The following is an 18,220-nucleotide window of genomic DNA, read 5'->3' on the forward strand; positions in this document are numbered from 1 at the left end:
ACGCACAATCGCACGACGCGCGATGGCAATTTTGGAACACCATACTCGTACATGGATTTTGGAACCGCCAATACACGTACATGGATCTCGAGGCCAACACACGCCTCTATTAGCACACACGCATGCATTATGTGCGCTGTTCTCGCCGCCTGATGATGTATAGATTTTTCGCAGTTACATATGGGAGCTAGGCAGTGCGGCGCAGCGCAGCGCACGCCACCAACGGTGACTTTTCAATCGAAAGTTGATATATATTGGTCGCATACGTGGCTTCTGTCACTGCGATACCAGTCGTCGGCGAGTAGCTATGCGTAATGCGCCGTTAACGTGAAGACCCAAGCAGAATTTCAGTGAAGTTAGCCTCATGTAGTAACCGCGAACATCCCTATATCAACTCTGGTTGGCGGCGTGCAATCGCTATTACATTTCCCGATTTCCCGAGTGCATAAGGTTTACTATTTTTGATTAGTTTTTCGCGGTCTTTTTAACTATTACGGCATTGGCAACCCTTTCAAGAGCTATTACTGTAAAGAAACGATTAAACGTCAAACGATCGTACGAGTGTTTCACCAGTGGTCAGCCAATACGTGCAAGTGGTCGTGCGATACGCGTAAAAAACATCTGCTCTTCATAACGTTGCAAAATTCAGGGCACTTCAGTTCGAGTTTACGATTTCTTACTTCTGATAAACATGATGAGTAAGCAAGTGCCGGAAAACACGTCAGAGGGCAGCCCAGACATCAGAAAGAGATTTCCCATTACCAAGAGTTATAGTATTGAGGTGAGTACAGATGATATTTTGAATTGTCTATCTATCTATCTATCTATCTATCTATCTATCTATCTATCTATCTATCTATCTATCTATCTATCTATCTATCTATCTATCTATTATTTATCTATCTATCTATCTATCTATCTATCTATCTATTTATCTATCTATCTATCTATCTATCTATCTATCTATCTATCTATCTATTTATCTATCTATCTATCTATCTATCTATCTATCTATCTATCTATCTATTTATCTATCTATCTATCTATCTATCTATCTATCTATCTATCTATCTATTTCCCTCATCCTGTCCTATCTTAGTCTATCTATCACGTCCCTATCTGCCCTCACGCCTATGCTATCGTCTATCCGCCGTCCGTCGTTCGTGCTGTCTGTCCTGTCTGTGCTGTCGTCTGTCTGCCTGCCAACGCATCCCCACCCTACCATCCCCCATATGCTACTGCAACCCCCTCACCGCATTCATCCATCCATCCATCCATTTATCCATCATCATCCATGAGCCATCCACCTCCCATCCTATCTTTCACTTCATCATCATCACGCATCTCTCCATCCATCCATCCGCACTCCCTCCCATCCATCGCATCCATCCCATCCATGCCATCGCATCCATCCATCCATCCATCCTCCATCCATCCATCCATTATCATCCATCCATTCCATCCATCCATCCATCCATCCATCCCCATCCCATCACTCCATCCATCCCCTCCTCCATCCTATCCATCCACCCATCCATCATCCATCCACTGCCACTCCATCCATCCCATCCTATGGCCATTCATTCGCACTCCAATCCATCCCATCACCATCATCCCATCCATCATCCTCTATCCATCGCCTCCATCACTCCATCCATCCGCCCATCCATACATCATCATCCATCGCATCCATCATCCATCCATCCATCATCCATCCATCATCCATCCCATCCCAGTCACTCCATCGCATCCCATCCATCCATCCATCCATCCCATCCATCCATCCCATCATCATCCATCCATCATCGCATGCCCATCCATCCATCCATCCATCCATCATCCATCCATCCATCCAATCCCATCCATCCATCGTCCGTCTCATCCATCCATCCATCCATCTATTCCATCGCCGCCATCCATATGCCCATCCATGCAGGCCATCGCAGCCATCGCATCATCCATCCGATCCATGCCATCCATCCATGCCATACCATACCATCCATCCATCCATACCATCCATCCGTGCCGTCCGTCCGTCCGTCCGTCCGGCGTCGCGTCCGTCCCGTCGCGGTCCGCGCCGTCCGTCGACGTCGCGTCTCGTCCGTCGTCCGTCCGCCCCCATGCCCATCCACCCATTGCGCACGCCATCCATCCATACATGCCAGCATGCCACTCCATCATCACCTCCATCACTCATAATCCCATCCATGCCATTCAATCCATCCATCATCAATCCTCCATCCATCCATCGCAATCCTCCATCCAACCCATCCACTCCATCCATCCATCCAATGCCATCCATCCATCTAATCCATCGCCCTCCTCCCACTCCATCGTCCTCATCCATCCCACTCCCATCCGGATCCCTCATCCATCCATGCCATCCATCCCATGCCATCCATCCATCCATCCATCGCATCCAATCCATCGCATCCGTCTTTATTTTTTCCTCCATTTGTTTTTGTATTTTGCCATCACCATCCATCCATTCATCCATCCATCGCATCCATCCATCCATCCATACGCATGCCCATGCCATGCCATCCATCCATCCATGCCATCCATCCATCCATTCCAGCACTCCCATCCATCATTCATCCATACACGCACACGAGCACCCCCCGCACCACACACACACACACAGACGACTTTGATAGATAGATATATAGATGGGTCATTCCATCGGATTGGGGAAGAAAGCGTGACATAATAAAATGTCTGTGAATGAATATGTGATTGAATGTGATTGAATGTGATGAATATGTGATGAATAAGCAACTTGATATGTGATATAGTGCTGCATACGCACTGTTCTCCACACCCGATCGGGAAATTACCTCCCAGACTAGATATTGGCCTAATGCTAACCCTATTATGTTGTATCAAGGCCAGGTAGCACTTTGTGAGATTGTAGATACTGTACTTGGTGCAGCGCTATAGGTGCGACTACATTGCCGATGGGAAGAGGGAACGCATGCACTGCTATCAACGACCTCTACCTACGGCGTCTCCTAGGATGGCTTTGCGTGCAATCTCCATAGCCGCGTAAGGTCGAATACCAGGCGATAAATCGCCGATAACCGTGTGTATACGTCGGTGTAGGTCGCTGTCGCTATGGTATAATAACACCGCCCGGGAAGAGAGTGAGAGAGGTGGGGGAGAGGGGAGAGAAAGATCGAGATAGAGCACCGCAAGAGACGGGCAGAAGAGCAGGAGCAGACGATAGACGAGCCAGGATATACTCAATACACCACTATATATATACTCCTATATACTATCTATATACTATCCACTACTATATCACCAAGATGAGACCGAGCGAGACAGAGAGAAGCGACGAGACGAGCACCGAGAGAGAGAGAAACAGACCCGCAGAGAGAGAGAGAGAGAGAGAGAGCGAGAGAGAGCTGTGCAACATTAGTTTTAACAATGAAAGCATTAGTGCTCTCGCTGGGCATCATTCTAGACAACCTTTAGGACGCAGTCGTGTTATACTTCGCGTCCATATTTAGCGGCCTGTTAATTACTGCATTGTGTCTATAGTAAGGCGACTGTCCGTAGACCATGTCGGAACAACAAAGCTGAAATGTTGAGATCTCTTCGGTTTTTGAGTATCTAACGAATTATGCGCAGTACCGACTAGAGATGTTGCATCGCAAAAAGAGAGATATAGAATATAATCAAGATATAATTGATACGCTACATACTAGCGCTTCGGGCTTGCGACGTTTTATTTGCGTTCTCTCGCATGGCCATTAGCGACAAGTAAACGCAACGGGCGTATTTTCTATAGTTTTTTACAAGTCTAATATGCGTCTTTAACTGACGTTTAAGGAAAGAAAGACGCGCGTATTTGTTAAATATGTTTGCATTCAATGGCGCAACTGGAATAATACATGTGAATCGACACCACGTTTACATCCTCACGTACGCTAAGACCATATTAGGAGTGAATAAAAGCATTTGTTCTTCTTCATCTTCGTGTACGTGTTTATCATGACGTGGTAATAAAACAGTAAAGCCTTCTCATTTTTGGCAAACATTTGGTCTCCAGAAAATTCTTTTTTTTCGGTGAAAATTGCCGGCCTAGAGTGCAATAATCTGCATATATGCTCAATTTTTTGTGGGCTCATTGGACGTCTAGAAAGCATTAGAATTAAATTTTATATACTAATGTAAAATTGGTATTGTCCGTGGTAGTTGTGAGCATTCCGTCAAGTGCGTAAGGCCATGGTGACGCCGGTTCGGGCCATTTTTGTGTTTGAAAATGTGGACTACATTGTAGAAATTCGCATCCTAGGGCTGGCAAAAGTTTTCGAAGCTAAGGCATAGTGCAATGAATGCTGTAGTTATTTAACATGAATAAAGTGTATGTTGTGTATGCGAACGACACAGTGTAGTATTTTAAATTAATTTCTGTTTGATGCTTATTCAAGGCCTGCTGCCTATGGATCGCTTCTACTGTTGTAGCAATAACTTATAGCGGCCGGCCGTAGAGGGTGCATTATGCGTTATGCAATTAATGCATTATGCGTTAGAGATTGGCTCGTGTGCTGTATAGCTGGTCCACTAAGATTTTGCGTGTATGATGATGCGCAACGTAAATGTTTGTATGGTGGAGCTTCCACGCTGAATACGCGGTGGAGGCGAATGGAGGCAATGTTTGCGGCTTACCTAAAACGAAAGAGGTCAGCCTATGACAGCTCCGATGATCAATCGAGAGAAACGTACATGTTATTTCACGTTTTTTGAAGTCGGATATGCGAGCATGGTGGCTGCGGGGCGGCGCGCCGCGCGCGTGTAACGCTCGACCGAGGCCGGCGCGGACTATGGCGTCAACGAACTGAGATAAAACGGGGCATTCCCATACGTATAAATAGAGGAGCGCGTGAAAGAGAATCAGGAAATGTGCGGTCAATAGCTAAATATTCGAGGCTAATGTTTAAGCGATTGCCAAGCAGAACACGGTAATGTTTTGCATTGAGGCGTCATCGCACACCATCACTCACAGCTGGATGTAGGGTCGTTGTGCCCCCGTGAGCTTTCTTCACTCGTTTCCTGCGAGTTGACGAATGCAGTTGCTCTCCGATGTTTTGTCATGTTTCCTCAGTAGAAGAAGGCGCTTTAGGAACACGAAAGACGCCGTTATCTCTGGCGCCGTAAGCGATGGCAGATCTCAATAATGGATGTAATAAATTAGTTGGCATATATTTGCTACGGCTTCTGATTAGTTTTTAATTAAAATAAAAGAAAGGGTTGTACTCCAACGCACTGTCACGGCGCAAACCTAGTATCGCTGGCACAGCGACGACACACAGCACACACACACACACACACACACACGACACACACATGACACACCACACACTACACACACACACCGACACACACTACACACACACACGAAGGCTCACACACACGAATACGTGCACACACACACACTACACACACGCGCGCGCGCAAGCACAGACGCATGGCACGCCACGCACGTAGGACGCTACCACACCACCCCCCACACATATGATATATATATATATATATATATATATCACTTGATTTGTATGTGTTTTGTTCAGGCGAGTATAGACACGGAAAGTACTCTAAATTGAACGCCGCGATGTCTGGCAACGGCGGGCTGCTAGCTGCGCTGCTCTAATGATGGGCGAGCGGTGTCGTATTTACGGAGAGTATGTGACTAGTCTATTGACAAATAATACTCGGGCGGGATGCAAGCGTACTCCGTGTGACAAATATTGATGGCCGTGTATGTAGGGGCTTCCGATCGGAAGTGCGAGTCACAACGTTGATGTTTTTATCTGCGTTTGAACACTGGCGCTGCGTTGAAAGCGCGTCTGAACACATGTTCCACTCGTGGGCCCGCTGCGCGTACCACGGTAATAGTTCCACACAGTAAAGGGCAGGGTATCTGAAATGACAGAGAAATGTAGATCTGCGTCGTCTACGTCTTATGTCTTTCTATACATGAAAGCAGAAGACTAGGACGGCATGATGGGAAGCTGCCATAAGTGCAAAGCCATTCAGTTTCTTGCTGAACATGTTTGTTTATACTGAGTTTCAGAACGCTGGGCAATTGTCTATTATGTAGCATAATACTACTATATTTATTATATATTCTATTAAATAAATATTTAATTATTAATTTATTAATTATATATATATATATTATAGTAATTGTATTACTATATTATATGTGGGCCGTAACGCAATGCGCATTCTTTAAATTATCGTATATTTATTTTGTGTTGGTAATGCTCCCACTGCCTATAGTGCTTTATGAGACTCCGCCTACCTGGCTGCCACGGAGTTACTGTAAAGTCGCTTGTTTTGCGTGGGTAGCCAATTTTCGTGTTTCAATAACAAAATACATGTTGTGGAAAGTAGGGGTAAAATGGCCACTTTAACTTTGATGGTAGAAGAATTCACAGATTAAACAGGGAAAAGACAAAACAAATGTATAAATTAAAAGCACTTTGTACTTACAAACAGCAACTAAAACAATAAATGTAACTCTCTACTTAAAATGACATTACACTATGTGATGCCGAAAGGATATTGTATCGCTGATGGCGGCATTTTACCGGACCTTCTCGGTATAAATGGCCATTGTCGCAAGGGTAAAATGGACATTAGTTTTAGTCACAGCAAAGTACTAGTTTCATCATAGCAATTTCAGCATGTGAACTCAATCGTCATGCAGAACATCAACCACCAGACATTCATCGTGTGGGCCCACTGTGGCAAGGCATTACAAACGTATCGCAGCCCTTCATTAGGTGTTTTACTGTAGCAAATCGCGCACAGAAAATACAGTGCTGGCATCGCGAAAACGCATCCTCAACAGATTTCATCATGCCATCATCATCAATCTTTGTTTAAGTGCCAATGCTTTCGCCGTGGCCTGGGGTTGGACTTGCGATCTGATCCTCCTCCACCGTTCTCTGTCCCTGCGTTGATGCCTTCATGCTATATTCAAGTGCGCTTCAGATTTTTTTGCAGCTGTCCTAATCCATGTTCTCCTTTGTCTTCACCGGTCTTTTCCAACCGGGATGCTGCTAATTCTTCGAAAACCTCAAGTACTGCCATCCTTTGGCGTCTCCCTTCTAAATGCGCCAAACCATTGTTAGTCTTCCTATTCAGTTGCTATTGTCATGATATCTCCTAAACACATCGCTTTGCCCACTTCTTCACTGCGATCTCCTATCCTGGCATTTTAACTCAGCTATCTATCTTAGCATCTTTCTAATGCAACATGCTTCTCAATACAGATCTTCAACTCTTTCTGTCATAGCTCACACTTCCACGCCCATAATACCAAAACTGATCTTATAACAAGCTTCATAGACATTTGCTCTGATCTTTAAGCGGAATACTTCTGTTACTAAAAAACTAGCCATCTCTCTCGCATTTCTTCCAATGCAGCCGCTAAACTCTACACTCTGCACAGTTCTCTCTGTAGCCCACCTCACAGTGTCCACCAATATCACCCAGATAGGCAAACCTGCATAAACTTCCTCTATGTTTCGCTCCCGAAGTCCTCAGTCCATCTTTCACCTTCTCACCTGACATACCCTCTTCTGACGCAAACCGGGAAGCGGGCGAAAGTTCTGGATTCCCTTTACACTTTTCAGTCCTGGTGCATGCTTTGTCGATCACCATTTGTTACACTCTATGCATAAAACTGATTCACTCGCCACCTCCTCTCCGCACAGCATCCACATGGCCGTCTTTCCTGACTGCCATGGTGCTCAGAGCCCTTTCTGTTACGCATGCAATCGCTCACAGATTTTCTTCCCTTTTTAATCTGCTGGAAGTTGAACTGTTTTGCAAGCCGTCAAATAAGGTGTGTCATGTTCAACGGCGACCCAATGCTTGGTTTCATTTGACTCATCCATCCCAAAGACTGGCCTGGTTGTTTTTGCGACGTATGTCTAGGCACTGGTGCTGTTCTGAAAACATAACAATAAATGCGAAGGTTAGCATGAGGCAACAAAAATAATAATTCATTAATGCATGGGGCAAAAATGGCCACCCTGGCTTATTTTACCGCATGAGAATGTGGCCATTTATCGCGCATTAGCGGATGCAGAACAAGTGTTGGCATGGCATCAAAGTTGAAAATTAATAATGCACAAGTACACAAACACGTGGAATTATGACATAACTGAATTATCAGATTTATTGGCCAAAGATCAGTAGTATATCTGTCGGTTTGTTGTTTTATAGTAATGTAGAAGTTGTTTTTGCATGCTTACCTTAGATCAGTCCCGTGTGAAAACACACTTTCAACTGTTGAAAAGCTTGGTCGACCAACGCAGAAATCCGCCATTGTGGTTAAGCAACAATGTTTGGCAAGCAAGTAAGTAGTACGTGGGAGCTCTACTGGGTGAAAGCACCAGATAATAACAAAACGCAAGTGGCCCATTTTAAGCCGCCATGGCCCATTTTAGCGCCCACTTTCCCGCAATAATGCAACAAACAGATTCCTAACTACGAGCAATGTGCGAGGTTGTTGATAGTCTATATACTAGTACGCACACTTTCACTCCGGAATCAGGCATTGACATTATGTACATGATATTTTGTTGCTAGCATAGAATTCGTGATTGATGGACGCCACGAAATCACAGAAGAAATAGAACCGCCGGCGAAAAAAAAGATTTTCAAGTAATTTGCCGCTAGTCCGTTATTGGATTTTAATGGCTTCGGAATATACAACGGAAATATTTTTTGGCATGTCCGCTTCATCAAGCGCATACGTACGTTTCTGTGATGGGCACCTTGGTACTTCAGCAGGTTACTCATGGGGAGAAGGTGCGAGGAGAAATTTGCAGGGCTCTTGCATTTAAACACTGTGGGCGAGACGTAAATTGCATTTGACGTAAGAATACAGGACGTTAACGCGGTCTAATAGCGCTCGTCCTTACGCGGCGTTCATGCTTGCTCACATTAGTAGATCGTGATACCCGCTTTATCGGCAGTCCGAACCCACTAATTCAGAAAATATCCGGCGTTAAAACATAACGTGTCTGATTAAAATAACGTGCATTAGGAGTATTCGCATAGACATCTTGTTAAGGGCGATGGAAGCCCGTTTTAACTGAATTCCTATTCCGTTTTATAATATAACCTAATTGCAACTTTAACGGTTAAACATTTGCGTTTAAGGCGATGGCGCCCGTTAATCGATGCCCAATATAGGCGCGTGTACACTGCATACGTGTATTGGAAGCCTATTGCTCTAGCGCGCTGACCGTACTGAGGCAGGAGCGGACAGCGACCCTACCATGATGGGCCAGGCGGCCGTGGTAAATATAATTTCCGCACAGTGTGTGCACTTCTAGTAAATACAGCAGTCCCGAGGCTAAGCGTTACTGCCTGATTACCATTTTATAGTCAATCGTGTGAGCGTCACACGCCGTTCGCTGAACTAGCCACAGCGCCCGTATCAGGCACTGATAGTCGGCGCGGTCTTTAATAATCCAACCAGCAATATTGAAATATGTAGTGTGATTTTAAATAATTATACATACTCATAATAAATGGCAGTGTGTGTCGTGTGGTGTGTGGTGGTGTTGTGTGTGTGTGTGTGTGCGTGCGTGCGTGCGTGCGCGTGTGTGTGTGAAGTGAAGTAGTTGTCCGTGTGGTGTGGTGTGTGTGTGTGGTGTGTGTGTGCGAGTGTGTGTGTGTATGTGTGTGGCGTGATGTGTGTGTGTGTGTGTGTGTGTTTGCGTGTGTGTGGTGTTGTGTGTGTGTGTGTGTGTGTGTGTGTGTGTGTGTGTTGTGTGTGTGAGTGAAGTGAGTGAGTGACGTGAGTGTTGTCGCGGGTGTGTGTGTGCTGTGTGTGTGTGTGTGTGTGTGTGTGTGTGTTGTGTCGGTGTGTGTGCTGTGCCGTGTGTGGTGGGCGCGCCGCACGCGTGCGTTGTGGCGAACCCACTCCCGCTAACGCGCAGCAAAGGGCACGAGTTAAGTTACGCTAAGTAGTTACATACGAAAGCTCGCCGATCTCGAAATGTCGTTTGGCAAAGATTTAATCACGATCTTTTATACAGACTTTTTCGTTAGAGCGGCGCTATCAAATTCAACACGGGTATGAAACACAGCATTTCTGAATGCTACTTATGCAATGCACTAAGTCTGACTGTTTATAGTTTATATATTTGCCTAATAGCGGCCATTAACGAAGAGAAGCGGTTTACTTTACACGCAAGAGCTTTTGCACACTGACATGTTACTATGCACGAGCATTACTTTCAGTTGGGTGGAAAATTCGGGCAGCCTACAAGTGAAGTAATGGTAAAGAATTTTGCTTACCATCCATACCTGGGCATATAGTCTCACCGGTATAGAGAGCTGCGCTTCAGCTTACCTATACATAATGTGGTGAGCTATACAGTAGTTGAGCACGACGCTCAAATCGACATAACACGCATTGGATACAAAGCACAGCAACATAAATGCTTGTTTGCGTATTCGCTAGCCGTATGCCCAACGACGTATATTTAGATCAAGTTTCAATAGTATGGTTGTTACTTATACTATATATATTATATATATATATAAATATATAATAGCTATATATATATATATATATAGCATAAAACATTATGACCTCCGCGCGATTTTGTAGGATACGATTTAATTATTCGATCGAATTATTTCACAAGAGGCGTCGTGATATGCGGGCAATGACTGAGTAGTTTGTGGTCTTATATAATAACTTAACTTAGCAGCTATCATAGTTACTGCACGCTTCTGGGAGCCTGTCGCATCCGCGTTTTCCTATTAGAACTAACAGACGTCATATGGGTACCGATAAAACTTCTTGTAAAATGGGCGCAGTTTGCGGTTGTCACGCGCTGATATGGGCAGTCAGTCTTCAGTAAACAAGAAAGTTCAATTATTAATATTAATAAAGTGATAAACGCAATAAGCGATATGAGTGAATGAATGAAATGAATTAATGAATGAGTCGAACACACCACGAGGACACGACCACCGTCAAACAATCAGAGCCGCCAAACCGACAAAACGCCGAAGCATGCAGACAGGACAGAAGATACATGAACGACACGAACGGGAGCCAATGTCTCACTCCAACAATAACAACGATTTTGTTTCAGTTCGTTGCCGTTCGTTCGTGTTGTTCGTTCGCTCGTGTCGTTGCGTTCGTTTCGTTTGTTGCTGTCGTTTGATTTGTGACGTTGGTTCGTTCACTGATTCATCTAATCATCAGTTCATATCATTCACTCCATATGGCTTAAAAAAAAAAAAAAATAGGGCGTTCTATATCACTTATTAATATTAATAATGAACTTTCTTGTTTACTGAAGACTGACTGCATATCAGCGCTGACAACGCAAACTGCGCCATTACAAAGAAGTTTTATCGGTACCCTTATGACGTCTGTAGTTCTAATAGGAAAGCGGATGCGACAGGCTCCCAGAAGCGTAGTAACTATGAAGCTTGTAAGTTAATTATTATATAAGACCCACAAACTACTCAGTCATTGCGATATCACGACGCTCTTGGAATAATCGATCGAATAATAAATCTATCCTACAAAAATCGTCGCGGAGTCATAATGTTTTATGCTATATATATATATATATATATATATATATATATAGTATCTATATATATACGTTATAGTATAAGTAACCGCAAGCAACCACTCTACTGATTTGACTGAATCTAAAATACGTCGGTTGATACCGGTAGCGACTCGCACAGAAGATTTTATGTTGCTGGTGTTTGTATCCAATTGCGTGTTTGTCAGATTTATTTGAGGCTGTCGTGCTCACTAACTGTATAGGCTTGCACAACATTTATGTATAAGGTAAGAGCTGAAGGCGCAGTCTCTAATACCGGTGAGACTATATGCAGGTTATGATCGGTAAGAAAATTTTTACGATTACTCATCAGCGTTGTAGGCTTCGCGAAAATTCACGACACTGACAGTAATGTCCTGCTAGTAGATGTCATGTGCCAAAAGCTCTTGCGTTGTACAGTAACCGCTTCTCTTCGTTAATGGCCGCTATAACAAATATACTAAAAGCATAAACAGTTCGAGCTTAGTGGCATTGCATAAGTAGCATTTCAGGAATGCTGTGTTTCAACACCGTGTTGAATTGATCGCGGCTCTAACGAAAAGAGTCTGTTTATAAAAGATGCGTGATAAATGCTTTGCCACGGACATTTACGGCTCGCGAGCCTTTCGTAATGTAACTACTAGGTAACTCTCCGTGCCCTTGTGCGCGTTAGGGGGAGTGGGTTCGAACAGCACGCACGTGCGCGCGCACGACAGCACCGGACAGCACACACACCACACAACAACAGCACACACACAGACCCCACACAGCACACGCAGCACCACAGCACACACACCGCGCACAACACCACCTCACTGCACTCACCTCACTCACACACACACACACAACAACAGCACCACGCCACACCACACACACACACACCACCCACACACAATGCACACCACACAATCACACACACACGCCACACACCGCACACGCCACGACACATACACACACACACACGCACACACACATCCCACACACACCGGCCCCCACACACACCACACGGACAACACTATCACTCACGACACAGGCAGCCCGCCCACGCACGCACGCACCCGCGACGCAGCACACCACACAACACACACCAGCAGCACACGCACACAACCCACACACACACTGCATTTATCTATTAGAGTATCTATAAATTATCTTACAATGCCACCAGCTCCCACATATTCAATATTGTGGGTTTGGAATTAAAAGACGGCCGATCTGCAGTGTGATACGGCGTGTGTACGTCCAGCGAACGGGCTGCTGCCGTCACACGAGTTGACTATAAAATGGTAATCAGGCAGTAACGCGCAGTTAGCCTGTTTGTTTTACTAGAAGCAACAGCACTGTGCGGAAATTATATTACCACGGGCCCTGGCGCATCATAGGGTGCCGTTGTCCCGTCCTCTCAGTAGCGTCACGCGCTAGAGCAATGGCTTGCCAAATTAACCCACGTATGGCAGTGTACACCGCGCTTTAAATTGGCATTGCGATTAACGGGCGCATCGCTTAAAGCGAAATGTTCTTTTAACCGTTATAAGTTGCATATAGGTTTATATTATAACGGAATAGGAATTCGAGTTATAACGGGTTCCATGCTTAAACAAGATGTGCTATGGACAATACTCCTAATGGCAGCGTTATTTTAATCAGCACCACGTTTATTTTAACGGGATATTTTGCTGATTAGTGGTATCCGACCTGCCCGATAAAAGCGGTATACGATACTATGCTGAGCAAGCATGAACGGTTAGGACCGAGGCGCTATACGCCGCGTTTAACGCTGTTCTTACGTCAAATGCGAATTACGATTCTTCGCCCGACAGTGGTTGTACAATGCAAGAGCTGGCAAAAATATTTCTCCTCGACACTTCTCCCCATTTGAGTTAACCTTGACAGTACGCAAGGTGACATCACAGAACGTACGTATGGTTGATGAAGCGGACCATGCCATAAAATATTTCCGTGGTATATTCCGCCAGCCATTAAAATCCAATAAGCACTAGCGGCAATTAACTGAAAAATCTTTTTTTTTTCGCGGGTTGCTAATTTTCGTGGATTTCGTGGTCATCAAAATCCACGAACTTTATGTAGACAACAAAATATCATTGTACATATGTCCAATTGCTGATATTCGCGGAGTGAAAGTGTGGCGTACTAAAGTAATATATACATCACGAACCTCGACATGTCGTAGTTAGTAATCTAGTTTGTTTGGCATTTATTGGGGAAAGTGGGGCAAAAAAAAAAAAAAAAAAGAAAAAAATAAATGGGCCATGGCGGGTAAAATGGCACTTGCAGTTTTTGTTATTTATCCTGGTGCTTTCACCCAGATAGAGCTCGCACGTTACTATAACTTGCTTGGCGCAAAACATTTGTTGTTAACCCAACATGCGGATTTTCTGCGTTGTCCGACGCAAGTGTTTTTCACAGTTGAAAAGTGTGTTTTCACACGGGACTGGCGATCTAAGGTAAGCATGAACCAAAGCAACATTCTAATTACTTATAGAAACAACAAACCGACGATATACTACTGATACCTGGCAATTAATCTGATAATTGCAGTTATGTCATAATTGACACGTGTTTGTGTACTTGTGATTATTCAATTTTCGACACTTTGATGAGGCAGACACATGTCTCGATGCTAACTGGGATATAAATGGCTGCACATTCTGCATGGGGTAAAATAGCCAGGGTGCCATTTTGGCCCCAATGCAGTAATGAATTATATTTTGTTGCTCCCTCGTAAACCTTCTGCATAATATTTATGTTTCAGAAGCAGCACGCATGCCCTAGACATTACGTCCGAAAAACAACCAGGGCAGTCTTGGGATATGAGTCCAATGAAACAAGCATTGCGCTCCGCCGTTGACACATGGAAGCACCTTATTTACGGCTGCAAAACCGTTCAACTTCCAGCAGATTGAAAAAAGAAGAATCTTGATTGGAGGATGAGGGTAACAGGAAAGGGCTCCTGAGCAGCCATGTGGGGGCAGTGCAGGAAGACGCATGGTGGATGCTGTGGGAGAGGAGTGCGGAGTGAATTCAAGTTTTATGCATAGAGTGTTAACAAATGTGTCAGTCCCGAAAAGATTGCACAGGACTGGAAAAGCGTAAAGGGATCCAGAACTTTCGGTTCCCGGTTTTGGGCAGCAAGAGGGTATTGTCAGGGAGGAAGGTGAAAGAGGAATGAGGGACTTTCGGGAGAGAAACATAGAGGAAGTAATTATGAGTTTTGCTATCTGGGATGATATGGGGACTTGTGAGGTGGGTAGCTACGAGAGAACTGTGGAGAGTTAGAGTAGCGGCTGCATGGAAGAACTGGAAGAGAGATGGCTAGTTTGTTTAGTAACAGAAGTATCCGTTAAAGCATGCAGAGGCAATGTCTATGAAGCTTGTATAAGATGCCAGTTTTGTTATATGGGGTGGCAAGTGTGAGCTATGAACAGAAAGAAGTTGCAAGATGATTGGAGAAGATGTGGATAGAAAGATGCTAAGATACATAGGCTGGAGTTAAAATGGCAGGATAGGAATATCCAGTGAAGAAGTGGCAAAGGAGATGTGGTTTAGCAAAGAGAGATACAGAATAGTAACTAGAAGCATAGAAGACTACAAATGGTTTTGGGCATGTTAGAAGGGAGACGAAAAGGAGGAGTACTGAGGTTTGTCGAAGAATTAGAAGATGGCCCTGAAAAAGACCGGTTGGAAAGACCAAAGAGAAGCAATGGATAGGGACAGTGGCAAAAAAAATCTGAAGGACTTGGAATATAGATTGAAGGATCAACGCGGACAGAGAAGCGGTGCGAGGAGGATGCATCGCAAGTCCAACCCAGGCACGGAAAAGATGACTAATAAAACAAAGATGATGATGATGATGATGAAATCTGTTGAGGATGGTTCGTATGGCAGACTGTATTTTCGTGGGCGATTTGTACAGTAAAACAGCCTAATGAAGCTGGATATCGTTTGTAATGCTGCCAACCCAGTGGGCACACGATGAAATGTGGGCTGGTGTTGATTCTGATGAGCGAATGAAGTTCACATGTGATATTGTTATGATGATTTTAACTAGTACTTGTTGTGTGACTAAAACTAATGTCCATTTTAAACCCCTTGAGCAATGGCGCATTTTAGCCCGAGAGGTCGGGTACATGGCATGCAGCGATACAAATCTTTCGGATCCAGCATAGTGTAAAGTCATTTAAGTAGATGAGTTAGCATTTATTGTTTAGATTAGTGTTTTGTAATACATAGTGTTTTTAATTTAATAACGATTTGTTTTGTCTTCTTTTCCCTGTTTTTAATCTGTGAATTTTCTACCATCCAAAGTTAAAGTGGCCATTTTAACGCCCCACTTTCGCCCAACATGTATTTTTTTATTGAAACCACGAAGAATTGTACCACGAAAACAAGCGAGCTTTTACAGTAAAGCTCCGTGCAGGCCAGTAGGCGAGTCTCATACAAGCACTAATAGGTCAGTGACAATTACACACAAAATAAATATTACGATAGATTTTAAAGAATGCGCATGGTACCGCGCACCATATAATATAATATACAATATACTATTAATATCTATATATATAATTAAAAATTAATAGGATTAAATATTTTATTAATAAATATATAATAAAATATATACGTATTATGGGGCTACATAATATAACAATTGCCAAGCGTGTCTGAAACTGCATCCTAACATGAACATGTCGCAAGAACTGAAGTGGCTTTGACTTATGGCAGTCCCAATCAGGCCCGCGCATAGTCTTTGTTCATGTATAGAAAGACATAGACGTAGACGACGCAGATCTAATTTCTCTGTCATTTAATACCCGCTGGCTTACTGTGTGGACTATTAGTGGTAGCGCGAAGCGGGCCCACGAGTGGAAAATAGTGTTCAGACGGTTTCAAACGAGGCCAGTGTGCGAAAGCGCAGATAAAGACTCACGTGTGAGCTCCAAGCTTCGCCGATTCGCGAAGCCCCCTACATACACGGCCATCAATATTTGTCCAACGGAGTTACGTGATCCCGCGAGTATTATTTGTCATAGACAGTCCAGCATACTCTACGGCGTAATACGACGACGACTTCGGCCATGCAGATAGAGCCAAGCGAGCTAGCAGCCAGCGTGCGCAGACATCGGCGTTCCAATAAGAGTCTTTTCCGTGTTTATAACTCGGCGCTGAACAAACACATACAAATCAGTGATATATATATATATAATATATAATATATATGTGTGGGGGGGTGTGTGCGTGCGTGCGGTGGTGCATCGCGTCTGTGGTGCGCGCGCGCGCGTGTGTGTATGTGGTGTGTTGTGTGTTGTGTGTGTGTGTGTGTGTGGTGTGTGTGTGTGTGTGTGTGGTGTGTGTATGTGTGTGTGTGCTGTGTGTGTGTGTGTGTGTGTGTGTGTGTGTGTGTGTGCGCGATATAGGTTTGCGGCGGTAACAGTGGCGTTTGGAGTACAACCTTTGCTTTATTTTAATTAAAAGCTATCAGAAAGCCTGTACAAATATATCTCCAACTATTTCATTAGCATCCATTATTTGAGCGGATCTGCATCGCTTAGCCGCCGCCTCAGAGATAACGGCGTCTTTCGTGTTCCTAACGCGCTTCTTCCTACGAGAAGCAGTGACAAAAACATCGGAGCAGCAACTTGGAATTCGTCAACTCGGGAAACGAGTGAGAAAAGCTCCGGGGTCCGCACCACCGACCGCTACTCCAGCTGTGAGTGATGGTGTTGGCGATGACGCTCAATGCAAAACATTACCGTGTCTGTTGATCGCTTAACATTAGCTCGAATATTACTTTTGACCGGCACATTCCTGATTCTCCTTCATCCGCGCTCCTCTATTTTATACGTGATGGAATGCGTTTTAAATTCAGTTCGTTGACTCGCATAGCCGCGCGCTGCGTCGAGGTTAGACGCGCGCCGCCACGTGCAAGGCCGGCCGCGAGCACGGCATGCTCGCATATCGACTTCAAAAACGTGAAATAAACAATGTACGTTTCTCTCATTATCATCGACTTCATAGGTGACATTTTCGTTTTAGTAAAGCGCACCCCAATGGCCATCCATCGCTCCACCGCGTATTCACGTGGTAAGCCAACGCATAGCTAACCTACGGTGCGCATCATCCATACCGGGGGCAAAATCTTAGGTGTACCAGCTATACACGTCAACACGGAGGCCATATCTCGTAACGCATATGCCTAAATGGCATAACGCCATAATGCACCTGCAGTACGCGGCGGCTATAGTTAGTTGTACAACAGTAGAAGGCGTCCATCAGCAGCAGGCCCTGAATAAGATCCAAACAGAAATTAAATTTAAAATACTCAACTGTGTCCGTCCGCATACACCAACATACACTTTTATTTCATGTTCAAATAACTAACAGATTCCATGCAGGCTATGTGCCCTTAGCCCGAAACTTTTTGCAGGCGGCATGATCGCGAATTTCTACACTGTAGTCAGCACCTTTCAACACAAAAAATGGCCAACCGGTCACCATGGCTACGCCACTTGACGAATGTCACAAACTACACGACAATACGCAATTTTACTTTCCTAATGCTTTCTAGAGCCGTCATGAGGGCACAAAAAATGAGC

General features: G+C 44.4%; 1 protein-coding gene across 1 annotated transcript in view; it reads left to right on the plus strand.

Annotated features, from left to right (window-relative positions):
- The first annotated feature begins 691 nt into the window (after positions 1-691).
- The window catches only part of LOC106805810 (phenylalanine-4-hydroxylase-like), a 47,875-nt gene continuing 30,346 nt past the window's right edge, over positions 692-18,220 (plus strand). The window contains 1 exon segment of the mRNA XM_014807550.1: positions 692-781. Coding sequence (XP_014663036.1) covers positions 692-781 — 90 coding nt within the window.

The sequence above is a fragment of the Priapulus caudatus genome, unplaced genomic scaffold (assembly GCF_000485595.1).
Source record: "Priapulus caudatus unplaced genomic scaffold, Priapulus_caudatus-5.0.1 Scaffold128, whole genome shotgun sequence".
In the NCBI taxonomy this organism is placed as follows: Eukaryota; Metazoa; Priapulida; class Priapulimorpha; order Priapulimorphida; family Priapulidae; genus Priapulus; species Priapulus caudatus.